Below are 19,455 nucleotides of genomic sequence, written 5' to 3'. Positions count from 1 at the left end.
TTCCAAAAGTTATATTCTAATTCAATGTGATGTTTCTCTTACTCTGGGTTGTCTCAGCTATATATTAATTGTATTTTTTTTCTAACTAAATTATATTCAGTGTTTTGGGGATCAATTGCATCATATATGAAAACTATTTAAAATGACGTACTTGTTATCATTGTATCTCTCTTGTCTTCCTCAACTAGAATAAAATCCCATGAGATTAGGGGATAATATCTTTTTTCCTTCTTACTCCACATAGAACATAGTAATATTGTCTTTTGTACAAAGATTATTCTTAGCAAATTAATGTGGAATAATAGTTGTAGAACTGAACTAGAATTAGCTCCTCATTTTTTATGTACACACTGCAATCAATTGTGTCTTTCTGCAAACTCTAAAAAATTTGCTACACTCACAGGTATTTTACTTAGAAGCAGATAAAACCCATAAGCTTGCTTTGCTTGCAATGGAAGAGCAGGTCATCATGAGCATTGTTAGCTATGCATTTACCTCAAATATATCACCTTGTGAAGGAGATCCCTGGTTTTAATTTATTACTGATTTTCTTTGTCCTGGCATAGCCTATCTTGTCTTTATACTTTGAGGCTGCCATTAATAGAATTGTCAATTTTATTAAGTTGGCCTTAAAAGCCCAGATTTAAACTTTTTTCACACCTTCACCAGTCTCAATTTCTTTATGCTTAACCTTTGAGACTATTTGTTATGTATATCTTAATGTTATGAAGACTATGAAGAAAGTAAGAATAATGTGTTTTCTAAACGTTTATCACTTTTTAATAGACATTTCAAATAGAACTTCAGGGATTTATTTTTTATTTCTCTTTTAGAGAAATTTTTAAATAGTTGATACCAAAAAAAGTAATCTTTCAAGAAAAAGTGTAATGTTTAATTAATTGTGTTTACAGAACTCAGCGTAGTATGAATGGTCCTTTTGCTCCCGGGCTGGAGATCACTTCTAAGCTATTTGTAGTATCACATGATGCAAAGTTGCTCTTCAGTGCTGGACACTGGGATAACAGCATTCAAGTGATGTCACTTGCAAAAGGCAAAGTTATCTCCCACAACATCAGACATATGGGTAAGCATTAACTTTTTTTTCAAAAAAAAAAAATAAAATAAAATTTTTAACTTTTTGAACTATTTGAAAGTAGTACATGTTCCCTATAAAAAGCATTAAATTTTTACCTTTTTGGGGGCAGAGGGTACTGGCAATTGAACTAAGGGGCACTCAACCATTGAGCCACATCCCTTGCCCTATTTTTGTGTTTTATTTAGAGACAGGGTCTTTCTGAGTTGCTTAGTGCCTTGCTTTTGCTGAGGCTGGCTTTGAACCCAAGATCCTCCTGCCTCAGTCTCCTGAGCTGCTGGGATTACAGGTGTGCATCATCATGCCTGCCAAATTTTACCTTTTTGGTGGTGTGTGAAGGATTGAACCCAAGGCCTCATGATGGTAGGCATGCATTCTGCCACTGAACTGTATCCCTATCCCCTAATTTTTACCTTTGAGGCTGAGTGAACTTTTTGATAGTGAAATATTCTAAATATTATATGCTTTTTATATTAAATTCTGATGTATTAGAGGAATACTAAAGCATAATACAAATTAAATACACCTTCATCAGGTATAAAAGATGTTAGAATAAGTTTAATTGGCTGATAGAAATAAGGATTTTAAGACAAATTTATAACAAAATGTGTCATCATTAAATAAAATATCAACTTCCCTATTACTGTATTAACAATAAAGCATGAAATAGATGAAATTGTTGAATATAGTTTAACCTGATGTGTCTTTGATATAATAATGAAAACACTGAGCAGGTTTATTTATTTATTTTTTTAATAAAGCTATTAGGGAGGGAAAATGGAATCTGCTGCTAATTTTGTACTAGTGATTCTTCCCATATCACATAGATAGCTCAACTGTTTATGGTTCAGGAATTTTTTTTATATATATTTGTGAATTTACAGCATGATAATATGTCCTGTTTTTTGTGTTTTGTTTTTAAGGATACATATTCTGTAGGATTTTAATGCCCAATTGAAGGAGAAAATGATTGAGATGAGAGGGGAGAAAAGTATAACAAAAATTAACTGGGGTTCATTTGAAGCTATCTGACCTCCTCCTCAGATTCTAATAGACTTTGCACATACCCAACATCTATACCTCACACTAACAAAAAGAAATAAAAAAGGATAATGTCAAAGAAAGCTCTCCGTGATTTTTGATATTGCTTCTTTCATGCGTAACATGTTGCCAGTAGTTTTTAATGCCATTTCTACATTCCTTCCTGTTATAGAATAACAGCTTTAGCAATAGTTTGAGCATTAACTAAAATTGCTCTTAAAGTTCTCTTTCAGCAAAACCAAGATTTCATTTTGTTATATACCTTTTCTTACAGATATTGTGACTTGCTTAGCTACAGATTACTGTGGAATACATTTGATTTCTGGTTCCAGAGATACCACTTGTATGATATGGCAAATAATACAACAGGTAGTCACACATTTAAATATTCTTCGATTAGATTAGAGATTCACTTTGAGAAAACTAACAAGATGTTCTAATAGGATAATGAACTTTTCTCTTGCAGTAGATGACTTTTTGAACTCCTTTGCATTCTTTTACCTGGATTTTGTCCTGTACCGATCATTGTGTTTTTTTTTTTTCTAGGTTTAAATTTTTTTATTCATTGCCTAATCTCCTATACTTTCCAAAAGTTTCTCCTTGTTAACCTTTCCTAGGAAAATAGTGATTATTATTATTGTCTAGATAGCATAATACTTTTACTGCCCTTTCTATTGGAATCTCTGGAAATTATAGATTTATAATTTCCATGAACCTTTTATATTCTCAATAGTATTCAGGAAGAGTGTCTCTCTCTCTCTCTCTCTCTCGCTCTCGCTCTCTCTCTCTCTCAAGTTTTCTTGGTTTTCTACCTTTCTTTAATAGGTTTAAACCATTCTTGAATTCCTGTAATAAACCTATGTAATTTGTGGTATATTGCTATTACATTTTACTGCCATATTTTATTTGCTAATACTTTAATTCTTTATCTGCTCTTAAGTGAAATGTATCAGTTTTTATTCTGTCTTTGTTATGTTTATCAGTTTTTGTTCTGTCTTTATTGGGATATAGAACCTTTTTAAAATGAATTTGGGGAGTATCTGTTTTTTCGTAACTACTTGATTTGTAACAATTAAAATACCCTATACACATAGATAAACACTCAAAGGTTAAGAAGACAATGTGTCTGAGGTAATAGAGTATCCAGAGAAGTTAGTGCACATTGTGCAGAATTAAATAGAGGGCGTGAATAGAATTGCCTAGAATAATCACAATAAAACTAGCTGGGTGCAGTGGCGCACGCCTGTAATCCTAGAGGCTCAGGAGGCTGAGACAAGAGGATTGTGAGTTCAAAGCCAGCCTCAGCAATGGTGAGGTGCTAAGCAATTCAGTGAGACCCTGTCTCCAAATAAAATACAAAATAGGGCTGGGGATGTGGCTCAGTGGCCGAATGTTCAATCCCTGGTACCCCCTGCTACCTGGCCAAAAAAAATAAGTAACTTGTCTCAACTATTTAAATGTTCCATAGTACAAAAAGTAATATACAAGTAAAGTATGGTGAAGACATGAAGAAGGAATATTTTTTCTTCTGGAAGAAAACAGCTTAGAGACAGAGGATTCCTTGCAATAAAATTATATTAGTAAAACATAATAACAGTTCATTGAAATAGAAGCTCAAACATAACATAATATAGTAAAATGAAAATGAAGGTTACAGAAGAATCAAACTGAGAATAAAACCAATGCTATTACGTAAGTAAACAAACACAAAGCAGAAACAGGAAGAAACAGATTTGATGTGTTTTTCAAACCAAATCAATGGCATGAAAGCAAAATTTAAGGTAATCAAAGTGAGTACAAACGTAAAAATAAAATGATTATAGTAGCAGAGAAAGAATGGTATGTCTGGATATCTTTAATAAGTCAGCATAAAGATAATTGAAGTCCCTGATGTAGAGACCTTCAGTAAATGGGAAAGAGAAGAGATATAAAACAAAAAGTTTATTTGGAGTTAATGAAAAATAATTCTGTAGATTAAAAAGGCAAGTAATATACCTGGAAAAATTAATCCAAGATGGTCAACATTGAAACCATTCAGATTAAGTTTTTGACTTTAACATTGAGAATAATTTAGAAATTCAAGGAGAAACATAATGAGTACTACTATGATTTGACTCGGTGGTTATGATAACTTACATTATTATTTTATTATTAGAAAGTTTAAATGCAGAATAAACTTTTTTATTAAAAAAAAGTAATAAGAAAACTCTTTTCACCTTTGCTTTTCTGTTTTAATATTAGGGAGGCGCGCCTGTGGGCTTAGCATCTAAACCTTTTCACATTCTTTATGGACACACTGATGAGGTATTGAGTGTTGGCATCAGCACTGAACTAGACATGGCAGTGTCAGGATCAAGGGTAAGAGTTCACTTGAAAGAAATCCTAATTACTTTTTCTACAAATGTTTTATATATATATATATATATATATATATATATATATATGTATGTATGTATGTATGTATATATATGTATGTATGTATATATGGGTGTGGATGTGTATTATAAATAAAATAAAGGTATTGTGTCCATTTGGTTGTAGATAGACACAATACCTTTATTTTATTTTTATATGATGCTGAGGATCAAACCCAGTGCCTCACACATGCCAGGCAAGCACTCTACCACTGAACCACAACCCCAGCCCTTCTATTGGGGATTTTATTTGTCTTACTAATTAATGGAAGAGGGTATTCTATGGGATAAAATACTACTTGAAATCCAAAATTGGAATTTTCCTAAGATATATATGTTCTTGGTAGAATGATCATTTTCTAGTTCCCTTTCCATGTTTGTTTTCCAACCACTTTACTATCTTGTTTTTTAGAAACAATTTTATTTATTTATCTACTTTTTTAGTTGTCAATAGATTTTATTTATTTATATGCAGCGCTGAGAATCAAACCCAGTGCCTCATACATGCTGGACAAGCGCTCTACCACTGATCCACAACCCCAGTCCACTTTCTTTTTTTGTGATTGTTGATTTCCCTTCTGTTTTTCCTTTTGTAATATTTCTTATTTGTAGGATGGCACCGTGATTATACATACCATTCAGAAAGGTCAGTACATGAGGACTTTACGACCACCATGTGAGAGTTCTCTATTCCTGACCATTCCCAACTTGGCTATATCTTGGGAAGGATATATTGTAATCTACTCTAGCAGTGAAGAACCGACCATCCTCAAGGTATGTAACACTTTCAAGTAGTAGATGTAGACTACAGATAGTATGTCTTTTCCTCCCAACATGTATGAGGCAGTTGGAGGAAGGAATGAATTCCGTGTTTTAAAGAGTCTGTTTTTCCTTTCATCATTGAGTTTTTTATTCCTTACTATTAGATAGACCTCCACTATAATCTTGGCCTTACATTTGTATTTTATTTTAGGAATTTCTATTGGTTTGTATAATACATGATTTCTAAAAATAAATTCTGATTATGTGGGAGTTCATAATTTTACATGAAATGATAGTCAACTGAAATTATTTTCACACAAAGCAGGGTATAAATAAGTAAACCCTTAATTTTATTTGTTTATTTCTCTTCAGTGATAAAGCTTTTTAAATATTAAGGAAATCTTTTTGTTTTATGAATATTGAGTATTTTTGGACTGGAAAGAGATTTTAATTCTTTTTTAGGGATCAGATTTCTTGTTTAATGTTTATTTACTTGGCAGTTTGATTTGAAATCACTGTAAGATTGTCTATACACTTTCTCTTTAAATACAACCAAATTGTAATCATTTTGTTATAGTTTTAGGTGACAATATAAAAACTGAACTTTTATTCAAGACTGTTAAATTTTCCTCATCAATTCTTTGTAGGATAAGAATGCATTACACTTGTTTTCTATAAATGGCAAGTATCTAGGGTCTGAAGTCCTAAAGGAACAAATATCAGATATATGTATAATTGGAGAACACATCATCACAGGCAGCTTACAGGGATTCCTGTCTATAAGAGATCTCCACAGGTAAGTAATAAAAATCATTGAACTGTCACTTAATAAAAGGTAATGGGCCTGGGGTTTTGGCTCAGTGATAGAGTGCTTGCCTCATGTCTGTGAGGCATTGGGTTCAGTTCTCAGCACTGCATATAAATAAATGAATAAAAATAATAAGGTCCATCAATAACTAAAAAATATTTTAAATAAATAAATAAAAGGTAATGGTACTTCCAACATAAATGGAAACCAGGAATCTAAAATTCCTAATCTTTTGGTTTAACATTTATTAATAATAAATGTAAATTTTTATAAATTTCCTAGCTATGGAACAAATTGAGGATGATAAAGGATTCCTGGATTAGTAAGAATAAGGAAAACACAAAGATAGGGGATTTGGGGAGAGAGGGATAGAAGTGAATCTGATGTGGATGTAATAAGATAGAATACTCTGGACCAGGAAGTAATTTATAAGAAAGATTTTCCAGAGTAGCAGGGTAACTGAAGAATACTAAATTTTAGCACATATTCACTGCTCAAACATCCCTCTCCTTCACTGCATTAAATAACAGAAGAGGGGCTAGGATTGTGGCTCAGTGGTGTAGTGCTTGCCTAGCATGTGTGAGGCACTGGGTTAAATTGTCAGCACCACTTACAAGTAAATGAATAAAGTAAAGGTATATCAACAGAAGAATCCCCATGCACAAACAGATTAACCTTAAAAACACTTTTAGTTTGCCTCACCATAATAAAAAATAAATAAAATCCATTCCAATTATATCTTTCCAAGAATTTTTATAGCCGCAGTTTTAGAGTGCTATTAACAGAATCTACAATTTAAAAAATCACAGAATCTTTTAGCATTTTTTTCTAGAATATGGTCTATATATCCTAGAATTCATCATTTTGTATTAAGCAAACACAGGCATTTATCAAATGGATTATCAGACAAAGCAAATTGATCAATTTTATGGACCTCAAAAGCACATACACTCATGTGCACTTTTGGAGCTTTTTTTGGCATTCTTACATAACTTCCACTTATTAGTACACAAAGTAAAAAACATTTAGTGAAAGAGGCTTATGTGCCCAGTACTGTGATATTTATTCGTAATAACTGATCTTAAAGGGTTTAAGACCAGTTAGAGAAATATAAATATTTGTGAAATTATAAGAATAATTTAAAAACTAAATTATATTGTGGTAGTTAAATGTGTAGGAGGAGTTTTAAAGACAGTGAAGATTGCTGTAGATCTCAGTAGTCAGAAGTCTCCATGAAGGATTAGTAGGAACTGAGATGGAGATGGAGGGCCATCTTCTGGAGGTGAGGGTAGGTGAGATATAAGAAAAGAAAGCACAAAGGCATAGGACGGCAGTGAGCACAGTATGTACATAGAATGCTATATTTCAGCAATAAGGTTAAGACGGGTAGAACAAATGCCCACTGATAATCTGAGGCTCAGAGAATAATGATGGGTACAAGAGCTTTATTTCCACCTGTCTTAGGAAGGACACTAAAGACAAGAATGTAGTTAATATCCACATAGAATCCTACCTGGTTTTTTGTTTGTTTCATTTGTTTTGTCTCTTACTTTTCCTCTGATCCCACCTGCAAACCGCTGGTAAGAGAACAGATAGGATATTTCCATCAAATGAGTAATAAATCAGAAAAAGGATTTGTAATAATAGAATGGATTGGAAATTAAGGAAAAAGAATAGGTTCTCTAGAGAATAAGGAAAATAATTTTTGTATATCAGGTTCATGGATGTTTTATTAATAATTGTTTGATTATAGATGATCGAAGAAAAACATGAATCTAAGTACAATGACAAGGTGGAACTAGGTGATCATTAAGTTATCTTCTAGGTATAAGATTCTGTGAATCCTTTATATATGCATGTAATAATGTCTATGTTTTTTATTTCTCTTCTAGTTTGAATCTCAGCATCACTCCATTAGCCATGCGATTGCCTATCCATTGTGTTTGTGTAACCAAAGAATACAGCCATATTCTTATAGGTTTAGAAGATGGCAAATTGATTGTAGTGGGTGTTGGCAAGCCAGCCGAGGTAAAACCTAGTGTCATGGATTTCATTTCCCGTACTATTGGGGATTCCTTTGGTTCTCCTTCATTCCAGCTGACTCAGAAGTCTCCGTTATGGATAAACAAGCTCAAAAACAAATTTGATTTTTCAAAGGGCAGTAAATGAAAACAGAGGATAAAGTTGTTATTCAAGAGTGGTGTTTATATTGTAATATAATTGAAAAATACACATTTGGCAGTGTTTGTCTATCACTTTACTGGAATAAGAAAGTCTTTTTTATTTCAAATCTAGATAGAGGACCACTACATGAATTTTTAGTTCATTAAAGCCTTTTCAAATCAAACAGTAAAACTATTTAATTTAATTTTGACAAATACCCAACATGACTATATGTCCTTTTGTAAAATCATCATTTGTTTGTTTAGAACTATGAATATCCCCATATTAATGTGTTTACTTTCAGTGAGTTTCCTATAATAACTGTCAATTTCCTTGATGATGGTTTATCAATTACTAAATAATTAAATATCATAAATCATTGTTTCTAGGAAAACTTAGTGACTTACTCAAAGTAATTTTGTGGTTTTCCAAGAAATTTATTACATAGTTAATCATTATAAATTGGGGGGAGGGTGTCATTATTGGTCTTTTCTGAGAAATCTAATTATATAGCATCTATAGGGATTATTTTAAGAAATTAATATTACATTATCAGTGGTTATAATCTATTTTAGAGCAAAAGAATATTTTGCTTTATAAATGTTTTAAAATTTCTTTAGACCTTATGCTCTTTGTCCAGGATACTCTTAAAAGTGCTATTAAAATGATGGCAACATTTAGTTTCAGATGTGATAATCCCCCAAACAATGTGAGCAGCTCTGTATCTCAGTACTTCACTTATATTTAAACCATTTTGAGCACATCTTCATTAAATACTGAGTTTCTTGATTAATGAATTTCCCAAATCAGACCCACCTCTCCTTTGCTAATGTTATGATTATATAAAAATTCTGCTGAAACTTTACTCTTCGAGTGTTTCACTTTGTATTACCCAAGTGCCTTTTAAATTTGCATGCTTTCCCCAACTTAGGTAAAAGTTTGTTAGTTTCTGATCTTACTAAATTTTTTTTTAGTGAAACGACTGTTATATACATACATGTTATTTTAAAAATTGATTGGAAAAAACACCTAAGCAGGTATATTTTGTAGGACTAAATTAATGTTTTCTACTATTACCAAAATAAGTTTGATATTTATTAGTAAGATTTATATAGTCTACAATATATAGAATCTGAATGCTGTATAGATCATCAATAAAAGTATTTTCTGTTTTATATCTTTAGATGTAGTGACTGAATTATGGATCTATTATAATAAATTGAATATTTAGAATCTTTCATAATTAAAATATAATTTATTATATGAATATGACTGTAGAATATGAGCTAGATCAATAGTTATAAAGTCATTTCTGTTTCTAGATTTATTTTTATTTAAACATTAAAATCTTAATTAATGTATTTTAAATTATATATAATTTTTATTATTCTGTCAGTGTGAAATTTATATTTATAAATCAGATGGTAAAGTAGTAATAGAGTAATGAAAATACTGTTTCAGAAAATATATCTGAAGTGAAAATGCAAAACAAACATCCAAAGCGACTAGTAGCTTTTTTTTAAATATTTATTTTGTTTATTCATTTTCATGTGGTGCTGAGGATCGAACCCAGTACCTCACATGTGTGAGGCATGCACTCTGCCGCTGAGCCTCACAATCCCAGCCCAACCACTAGTATCTTTGTATGAAGCTTATCTTTTATCACTCTAATAAATGTAACTGAGAAAACTTACTATTAAGAAAAGGTGGTAGAGGAATCACCAATCTAAAAAGTAGACTATAGGTTGTGCAAGGTGATGCACACCTGTAATCCCATCTACCTGGAAGGTTAAATCAAGAGAATCACAAGTTCAATGCCTTCCTAGGCAATTTTGTGAGACCTACTCTTAAAATAAAATGAAAAGAGCTGGGTATAATAGCTCAGCAGTGGAGCGCTTGTCTAGCATGTGTGATATCCTGGGTTCAGTTCCTAGTATCACACAAAAAAAATTAAAATATTGTACATAGAAAAGTGATTACAGCAAATCATATGGCATTTTTGCTTCGTAGATATGTAAGTGCTTTTCAAATACTTTTACACACTGATTTAATTAATATTTGGTGTATATTAAGGAAGGTGGTAGGTGGTGCACGATTAATGGTGAACAAAATGTGATTCTTACCTTCAGAGACATTTTACTATTCTTGCTTTCTAAACTACCTTTAATCATACTATTGTTAAATTTTATTTTTTAAATTCTAATATCAAATATTTTTAAAGTATTTTCATCAAAACATGGTTTTAGCTAAAGTGCAGTGGTGCCTACCTATAATCCTAGTGGCTCTGGAGGCTGAAGGAGGATCTTGAATTCAAAGCCAGCCTCAGTATGGCAAGGCACTAAGCAACTCAGTGAGACTCTGTCTCTAAATAAAATAAAAAATTGAGCTAGGGATGTGGCTCAGTGGTCGAGTGCTCCTGAGTTCAATCCCCTATACATGCTCTTCTGAAACAAACAAATATGGTTTACTTTATTTTTGTCCTTATGAGTAGCATTAATAGTACAAATACCAAAAAGAAAATCCTCAAACATGTATACCTCCATGGCTAGATTATAGTGTAAGAAGCTTTTTTTAATGAAGTGATACATATTTTGGTTAAAAGAATGTGGTAATTTTGATATAATTGGAATATTTTCTTTTTAAATTTATATTTGGCATTAGACCATTCCACCTAAATGACAATTACAAGACTTTATTATTAATCATGCTGATTATGCTAACAAAATCTTATTTATCCTTCATTCTAAAAAATCAGTGTCTTATATATTAATTTCATATATCCTTTTATTTTCTTAACATCTATTCTTCATTTTTCTGAATTACTTTAAACAGATGCGCTCAGGTCAGCTTTCTCGAAAATTGTGGGGATCTAGCAAGCGACTCAGCCAGATTTCAGCTGGAGAAACTGAATATAATACTCAAGATTCCAAGTGATTATTATTTCCATCTTCTGTGATAAATAACTGAAACTTGATTGATTGCTTTGTCACTTTAACCACATCTCTCAACTTTCTGAAAGGTTTTAAGGTCTGTTTGTCCCTGAAAATAATTTTAGGGAATGCCACGATTTGGTATGGAGTATATAAAGATGTAGGTTGTATTCTTATCCTTTTTAAAATTTCTGGTTAATATTAATGAATCAAGTCTTATTAAGCAATTCTTGGTATATATTAAGATGTATTTGAGAAAATAAATTTGATTCAATTTACTGGCCTGTTCCTAAAGATCATAGGATCCATTTTAAAAAAGCTAACTTCTAAAATGAAATTAGGTTCAATTCACTTATTATTCTCAATAGCAAAATTTAAGGTATTTCTATAAAAAAGTAAAGATAATGGGACAGTTGAGAGATATGGCTTTCACATATTCTTTAGATAATCATTTTCCTATTCACTCACCACCACATAAAAAATATCAATTTTCATGAAACTCCCAATTGGAGGGAATAATATTAAAACCATCTGTTGCACAGTTGGATTTTCAAAACTCAGCAAAAGTTCCAGGTTTGCATTGTAAGATTAAAATATGAATATTGTAACTGGTAAATTGGCCCCTTCTGCTTCTATTTAACACATTAGTAATGATAATTTATTGAATTGTATTATTATTCTTAAGTAATAAAAGTTGAGTAGGAAAGAAGAAACTAGAGATAATGTTTTACAGATGTATTTCATTAATAGTATGTTTAAGCAGAAATGCTGATTGTGATTTTTATAGTGGACCCTTTAAGTGGCATTTGCAGCACAGTTTATATCTGCAAAATTTAAAATGTTTTGGCTTTTTCTTGGCTAAGCAAATAGTGTGTTTTGCTCTGATAATTAGAAGAGTTAGCAATAATACCCAAATGTGTTACTTTTTTACCTGAATATCTGTGTGATTGATGAATGAATGGAAAAGATACATAATGACCTAAAAGTAGCCATTCAGACAATAATTTTTTTAGAAACACATTTGTTTCATTTATATAATCATTTTAGGATTACAGTTAATTTTGTTGTAGTTAGTTAAATGTTACACTCTTCTTTATCATTCAAGATTTTGAACCAAAGGTCTGGTTGATTTAATTTGGAGTTCCAAAAGATTGTTAAATCTAATTCTTTTATAAAATCATCTTTTGAGTTAGGTCAGAGAGCTTTTATGTGTATCAGTTTTATTAATCTGATGTTCCTTGGGTTTGGAGGAATTCATGAATCCGTAACATTGTGCAGAAATTTTGTATGTTGAATGCATTTTCAGGAAAGAATGACAGCAAGGCTTTCTTAAAGGGGATTATAAACAAAAAAAGAAACAGAACTTTTTTTTACAGTAATTACCTTCTTAAAATAATATTTTTTATTCCACAAATCATAGATTTCCTTCCCTTTGATCGTCTTCTCTATTGAATCTTGGAGAAATTTTCTTTTGGTTTTCTCTTTCATGTTGACCATGGTATCTCATACTCTTTTCTTTACAATCCTATGAGTAAAACATTTTTAAGAAATAAAGGATTGCGGGGGCTGGAGTTGTGGCTCAGCAGTAGAGTGCTTACCTAGCACGTGTGAGGCCCTGGGTTCAATCCTCGGCACCACATAAAAATAAATAAGTAAAATAAAGGTATTGTGTCCAACTATAAAAAAATATTTAAAAAAAGAAATAAAGGATTGTTTAGGGAAACTTCTGAATAGTTTTATGGGTTATGAGTTAGGACTAATAAAAATTATAGGATAATTTTCTTTCTAACAAATTAAAATCCTTTATTTTATTCAGGAAAAAATAGCTGCACTTTAGGTAAATAACACTGAAATCACCTGATGCGAAAATAGGACACATAAATGTGAAGTCCTCTTTTGAGAACTTCAGGAATTCGTGTTGGAAAAAAAGTCTTTATTGATAAGTCAATATAGAGTTATGATTTATAAGTGAGATTTATTGCTTCTCTTTGTTTAACTGATTCCCAGTCTAGTACTTCACTCATGTTGCCAACAGGACCATCTCATTCTTAATTTAATCTTAATTTCTTTAGGAGATTTCAGATGATTGATTTTTTTGTTGTTGTTGAAAAATATTTATTTTAAGGGGATATTTTCTAAGTCAAAGCTTTGTACATTTTTCTTTTGTTTATTTAATCAGATTTTGATATAAGATACCTTTTCTTTTTTGAGATCACTTTATAATATTGGATTTGAAATTATTTTAGATACCAAAAGTTATAAAAAACTTAGATAATTAGAGAAAAATTATTAAATTGGCGATGTTTTACTGTGCTGCATTTGAGATGGAGGAGCTGGACAAGCAGTATTCATTTTATAATGCAAATAAGAAACTTTCTTCACACTATAATATCTTATCCAAACTAATGCTATATGGTTAGAATAGTAGAATTATTCTTCACATTGCTGTTTTCAAAAAGTAAAAACCAAAATTGTGGATTTTTTTTTCCTTTTGTACTGGGTACTGAACCCAAGGGCTCTTACCCACTGAGCCCCCAGCCCTGTTTATTTTTTATTTTGAAACAGGGTCTTGCTAAGTTGCTGAGGCTGGCTTTGAACTTGCAATCCCACTTCCTCAGCCTCCCTAATCAGTGGGAGAATTGTGGAATTTTGAGAATATTAGCAAAAGTATAGAAGAGTGAAAATTAAGTTTTATTTATTAAAATAAGCAAATTTAGTAGAACTTAGCTGAGTAATATGTTCCTCACTTAAACAGTATGCCTCAGCAAATTAAATATCACTAGATAAAATCACTGGTAAGATACACTTTTGAGAATAGTGTATTTAGATGTTATCTGTAGAAATTATTTTTGTATTGTATAATGGCAGAAATTACCTCTATATTTAGAATGGAATAATAGGTGGGCATTTTTGTTGATTAATATCTCAACTTGGCTGTTACCAAGTCTGTTATCTTTGTAGAACTTTTCATCTACTTTTGTTTCTTGACACTGGTGATGATGAAAATAAGAATCTCAACATCCTGGTGATGGGGAGCGATTTATACTGATGTTTTCCTTTTGGAAAGTGAGGTCAAGTATTACTAAGTGCACTTAAAAAATAAGCTTTATAAGAATTTTTATAACTCTTCTCAATCAATATTCTGTCATTACTTCAATAAAATTAGAAAAGGAAAAATAGATCAGGACATGAAAATCAGGAAAACATGTAAAAATGACGTTTGATCAGTTGGTTGAATCATTTTAGCCTGTGAGGCTCAGGCCAGCTCTGAATAAATTTCTACTCACTTCCTTTATGTTACAGTGTTTCCTTTTGTAGGAAAAAAAAATGCCAAGTATTCATTTTGTCATCATCAGGAAGTATCAATGAGGTTTCCTTTCTTTCCTTAATTTAGGACACATCAAAATTATCCTTCAAAAAACTGATATTGAACATGTATTAAGCTTCTGAAAGAAATATGTCCTCATAATTAGAATTTAGATTTGAAGGTTGACTCTTAACCTAAGACTTTATGTTTTGCTTGACTAGAAGTAGCCAAACAGCATTTACTTAAATACTAGATTTTTATTTAATGATAGAGATATGGCCTTTGCATTTAAGTATATTTTATATTCTTATTTCTAAAGAAATCATTAAAGATATCTTTAGTTGAATTTAAGAAGGTTAGCTCCTTTTATATATTTATATTATAGAATAAGCAGGATTGTCTTAACTGTCTTTCCAATGAAAAGATGCAAGTGCTTGGACGATTTTAAATGTAAATATAAGATTGAATATATAATATGTGTGTTCATGCACATGCATGTGTAAGGGTGTTGGTTTTTTCATATATCAGAGTTGTGGCAGTGCTTTTCCTGATGAAATTAAGACAACAATATATTGTTATCAGTCTCCACTTGAATATTCAAAATATGGACAACAGCCTTACCTCTTTAATTTAAATGTAGTATATTCTAGGCCGGTAGTTCTTAATTGAGATTACAGATCAGATTTATCCCTGGAATATTTTTTTTAAATATATGAAGTCCAGGCACTGCTTTGGACTTTCTGAATCTTTTTACTTGATATTCTTGGCATAAAAAATTATGTCTCAGAAGTATTATATGTTTTCAAGTGTCGTCCATTGTAGAAATTATGTCCATTTACTTTTATAAACTAGATACAATATTGACAGATTTATTTAAAAACAGGCTTAATCATTATCCTGAGAGACATTTTGTCTAAAATTTGCTTTGAATCGCTTTATTGTCTTTGTTCTTCATGTACAGAAACAACCAAATTTCTGTTTTAGTTGCATTATTCTTATATTATGAACTCTTTGCAGACCTTTCATATTTGAAAATTTTTTAAGGAAGGAATTTTTTTTAATACCTTTATTCTATTTATTCATTTGTATGTGGTGCTGAGGATCGAACCCGGGGCCTCACATGTGCTAGGCAAGCACTCTACCGCTGAGCTATCGCCCCAACCCCAAATATTTGAAATTTTTAACTAATATTTGCCTTCAAAAACGTGTGACTGTGCTCGGGTTGTGGCTCAGTGGCAAAGCACTTGCCTCGCACATATGAGATACTGGGTTCAATCCTCAACACCATATAAAAATAAATAAAGATATTGTGTCCATGTATAATTAAAAAAAATTTAAAAAGAAAGTGTTTGCTCATAGCTAATATGAATTCCTAATAAAATCAGTATTTTACACACTTGAATTAGATAACATTTTAATAAGAGAATTAATAAAAAGCCTGAGTAGCTATAAATGCTAAAATTAAAACATAGAATTAGATCTCTTGTAGCTTTTAAGCTTATAATCAATAGAATCTTCCTAATTAAAAAGTAATGTATAAATTCTTTAAGTACTTCTGATGACTTCTTAAATACAGCTTCTATATGGACATGATCTTTAATTTTTCATTAGTGTTAGGGGCAACAGAACATTAACATTTAAGATATCTGGAAAACAATTAAATTTTCTTTGTTAGAAAATATAAGACCATCCTAAAATAAAAGGGTGATATGATGTGATTTTATTTAGTATAAGAATTTTATGTAAAAGTGATCGTTTTATTAAAATATTTTTCTGATATATGGTAGTAATTCCTCACATCTTCTCAGATTATTATCTCACTAACTTTTGTCACATGTGTGTGGTTTCTAAACATATTGCAGGATCCAGACCTATGAAGCTAATGTTTTAGTGACAAGTGAAAACACATAAATACAGTGTCATTTCTCTTTCTTTTAATGCTTGTCATCTTACAAACTGACAATTCAGATGGAAAAGAACAAGTAGAAAGTCATTAATTCAACATTTTCCATGGTACAGTTTTCATGTTTCCTTAGAAACATTTTGTAAATATAACCATAATAATAATAACACAGTTTTATCATTTGAAAAATTATTCAGCTGGGTACTGTGGCAGACACCTATAGTGTCAACTCCTTGAGAGGCTAAGATGAGAAGACCACTTGAGCCCAGGAGTTAAAGATCAGCCTGGACAACATAGTGAGACCCTATCTCAAAAAGAAAAAAAAAAAAATCTATTTATATTTCAAAGTTGACTATTAATGAAGGTATATATGTCTCCACTTAAATGATGGCTGTTTCATTATTTACATTTATTTATAACTATTTTTGAGTATACAAAGTGATTAGCTGCTTGTAATGCTTATTATGATGTGAGTCTAAGAAAGTTTAGGATTTAGAAGAGATTGAAAATTTTACTGATTAAAACATTTAACTATTTTTTAAAACAACTCTTATTCCTAATTGTTCTTTTTAAATTTTGATTTTGATAATATATTTCAACTTAAGATATATTAAAATTAATGGTTCTCTGGTAGTGTACTATTGGACTTTAAAATGCTATTTTGAGTGTTTTCTGTTGGTAACATTTTCCCACACTATCTAAACAATATATTATACCATTTAGTGAACTAGACCTACAAATTTATAAGTGCTACTCTTGTATTTTGAAGAGAAAAAAAAAGCCCTTATCTATAATAGACATAATTATTTTGTTCTTCAGAATGCTGGATTTATATTAGTAAATAAGTGGTTCTGGCAGGGAGATACCAGTGTCAGATTTAACTGACAAATATTTCTTACGTAGGGATTAAAGAAAATAACTTGATTTCTTCCTTCGGAAATTAGATTGCTGTTCTTAAATTTTTAGTGGCTTAATTATATTAGTTTCTATACCCCTTCCAAAATTATGGTATGTTACAGTAGATTTTACTGATAAAGGTCTTTTACATTTTAGAACATGTTTTCCTATTCTCTTTTTACTAATTTCAAAGACTAATTAATAAACATCATCACCAAATCTTATTTATGACTACTACTTATTTTATAGTTAACTTTATTTAAGAAAGCTTGTTAGAAATCCATGTGAATGTTTTATTTTGAAACCCTTAAAAGATAGGCTTTCCTTCCCCAACTATTTGCTTTTATACACTTGAAGCAAAAATTTAGCAAAAAGTAATCAGAGATATCTGGTCAGCCGTTTTCTGTCAGATTCATTGCTATGAGAATCCATTAAGGCAGAAAAATTTCAAGCATATTTGATTAGTCTCTTTTGTCAGTGCTTCTGGGACCCAAATAAGTAAGAGCATTTCACTGTTTATTAATAGACGATGACAGTCTTGAATGCATGTATATTTAGAGGAGTTAGCTGAAAATTCAGAACAACTTGCTAAAAAAAAAAAAAGTACTTAGAAATTGTGCTGCTACTTAAATATTTAAGAAATTCACAAAGTTGCGTATTTATTTTAAAGTGTTCCTTCTCATTTATTCTACTGGAATTGACCATGAAACAGAGAACATTAAGCCTTATTTATATCTAATAATTGACTGTGCAAACTGTGACTAACTGGGTATTTGTATGCCAAAAAAAAAAAAAAAAGTTTTTGAGGAAGTTTTAGACTTAAAGATATGTAAATAATTTTGATTAGTATAACAAACTTGCTGTTAGTTTGGTGCAATACATTCTTTCCCTCCTTGTCCTTCTAAAATTAAGAATATTAAGATGTATGTTTTGTTCCATTAAGTGATGTGTTTCAAAGATTCTATGTGTGTACATGAGTTAATGTTTGATTTGTTTCTGTATAGTGTGATCAAAGATAATAATTGAAGATTTTGCACTTTTTTAGTCCCTTGGAAATTTGTATTCTAACACTTTTAAAAAATGTACATTTATTTTGTACATAATAAATTCGCTTTGTATATGAAAATCAGTTTGAATCAAATAAAAAATGTTACCTTCAACAGTTGATTTATCTATAGTCTGTTTAGAACTTGGCTTTGGCAAAATTCTTTGTTAAGCAGAAAATAAACAGGCCATTGTTTATTTCTTGTATGAGTAGAAGTTCTTTGGTAGTCCTATGTGCACAAAATAAATATTATTTTAATTAATCAGATTTTGTCATACATACACAATAGCCTTTAATTCCAAAACCACCTCAAAAATATTTTGCATTTTTTGCCCTTATCAAATGATCATATATTGTAACTCTCTACATGTAGTTAATCAAATAATACATTAGGTTTTTTTTTTTTTTAACCTTATTTCCTTTCACAATTAAAATCTTTTCTCCATCAACTTCTCTTTTGTTTCCCAGTGCTGGGGATGATACCCAGGGCCTCAAGCAAGCACTCTACCATTGATTTACACCCCACTCCCAGCCATTTTCCAGAAACTTTTGACAATCTAAATATTGACCTAATCCTGTTTTTGTTAAGATTAATAGAACCTAATCTACCATAAGACAGAATTCAAACTGTTTCACGTTCTTGCCTATACTTTTTTATCTCTAGATCCAAAATAATAAGACAATAGAAATGAATTTTATCCTTGACTACTACCACTTACAGTACTAAGATTTATTAAAGACATGTCACTAGAATTAAAAATTTCTGCATTAATTCATCTGGAGATTTCTGAGTCACTGGACAATCAAAGCCAGGTTATAGGCTTACTTAAAACTTCCTTGCTTTTGTAGAACAAGTCTGTAGCATAATATCAGGCATTAAATAAATGTGTTTGTTTCACACAATAATACTGGAACCTATATTTTCTTGTCATGTACTCTCACATTCAATTTTTGAAAATATGAAATTAAACATCTTTTAAAACTTCTTTTATCCAGATTTTTTTAAACTATTCGCTGCTGGATGTAGAATGATTTTAAGTCTATTCAATTCTTGTAAAACTCTTTACCTGATTAGTATTTGACATATTTTCT

At 30.8% G+C, this 19,455-nt stretch overlaps 1 protein-coding gene across 4 annotated transcripts in view; it reads left to right on the top strand.

Moving 5' to 3' along the window:
* Positions 1-18,560, top strand: part of Nbeal1 (neurobeachin like 1) — a 187,922-nt gene extending 169,362 nt beyond the window's left edge. For all 4 annotated transcript variants that reach the window (XM_071618886.1, XM_071618885.1, XM_071618884.1 and 1 more), the window contains 7 exons: positions 912-1,084; positions 2,409-2,503; positions 4,376-4,492; positions 5,161-5,322; positions 5,958-6,106; positions 8,011-8,146; positions 11,114-18,560. In XM_071618886.1, coding sequence (XP_071474987.1) covers positions 912-1,084; positions 2,409-2,503; positions 4,376-4,492; positions 5,161-5,322; positions 5,958-6,106; positions 8,011-8,146; positions 11,114-11,215 — 934 coding nt within the window. In that variant the 3' untranslated portion in view covers positions 11,216-18,560. The remainder of the gene's footprint in view (positions 1-911; positions 1,085-2,408; positions 2,504-4,375; positions 4,493-5,160; positions 5,323-5,957; positions 6,107-8,010; positions 8,147-11,113) is intronic.
* Positions 18,561-19,455: the final 895 nt, after the last annotated feature.

The sequence above is a fragment of the Marmota flaviventris genome, chromosome 11, assembly GCF_047511675.1.
Source record: "Marmota flaviventris isolate mMarFla1 chromosome 11, mMarFla1.hap1, whole genome shotgun sequence".
Taxonomy (NCBI): Eukaryota; Metazoa; Chordata; class Mammalia; order Rodentia; family Sciuridae; genus Marmota; species Marmota flaviventris.
Note: the sequence above shows the minus strand (reverse complement) of the source record. Positions and strands in the feature narration are given on the sequence as shown.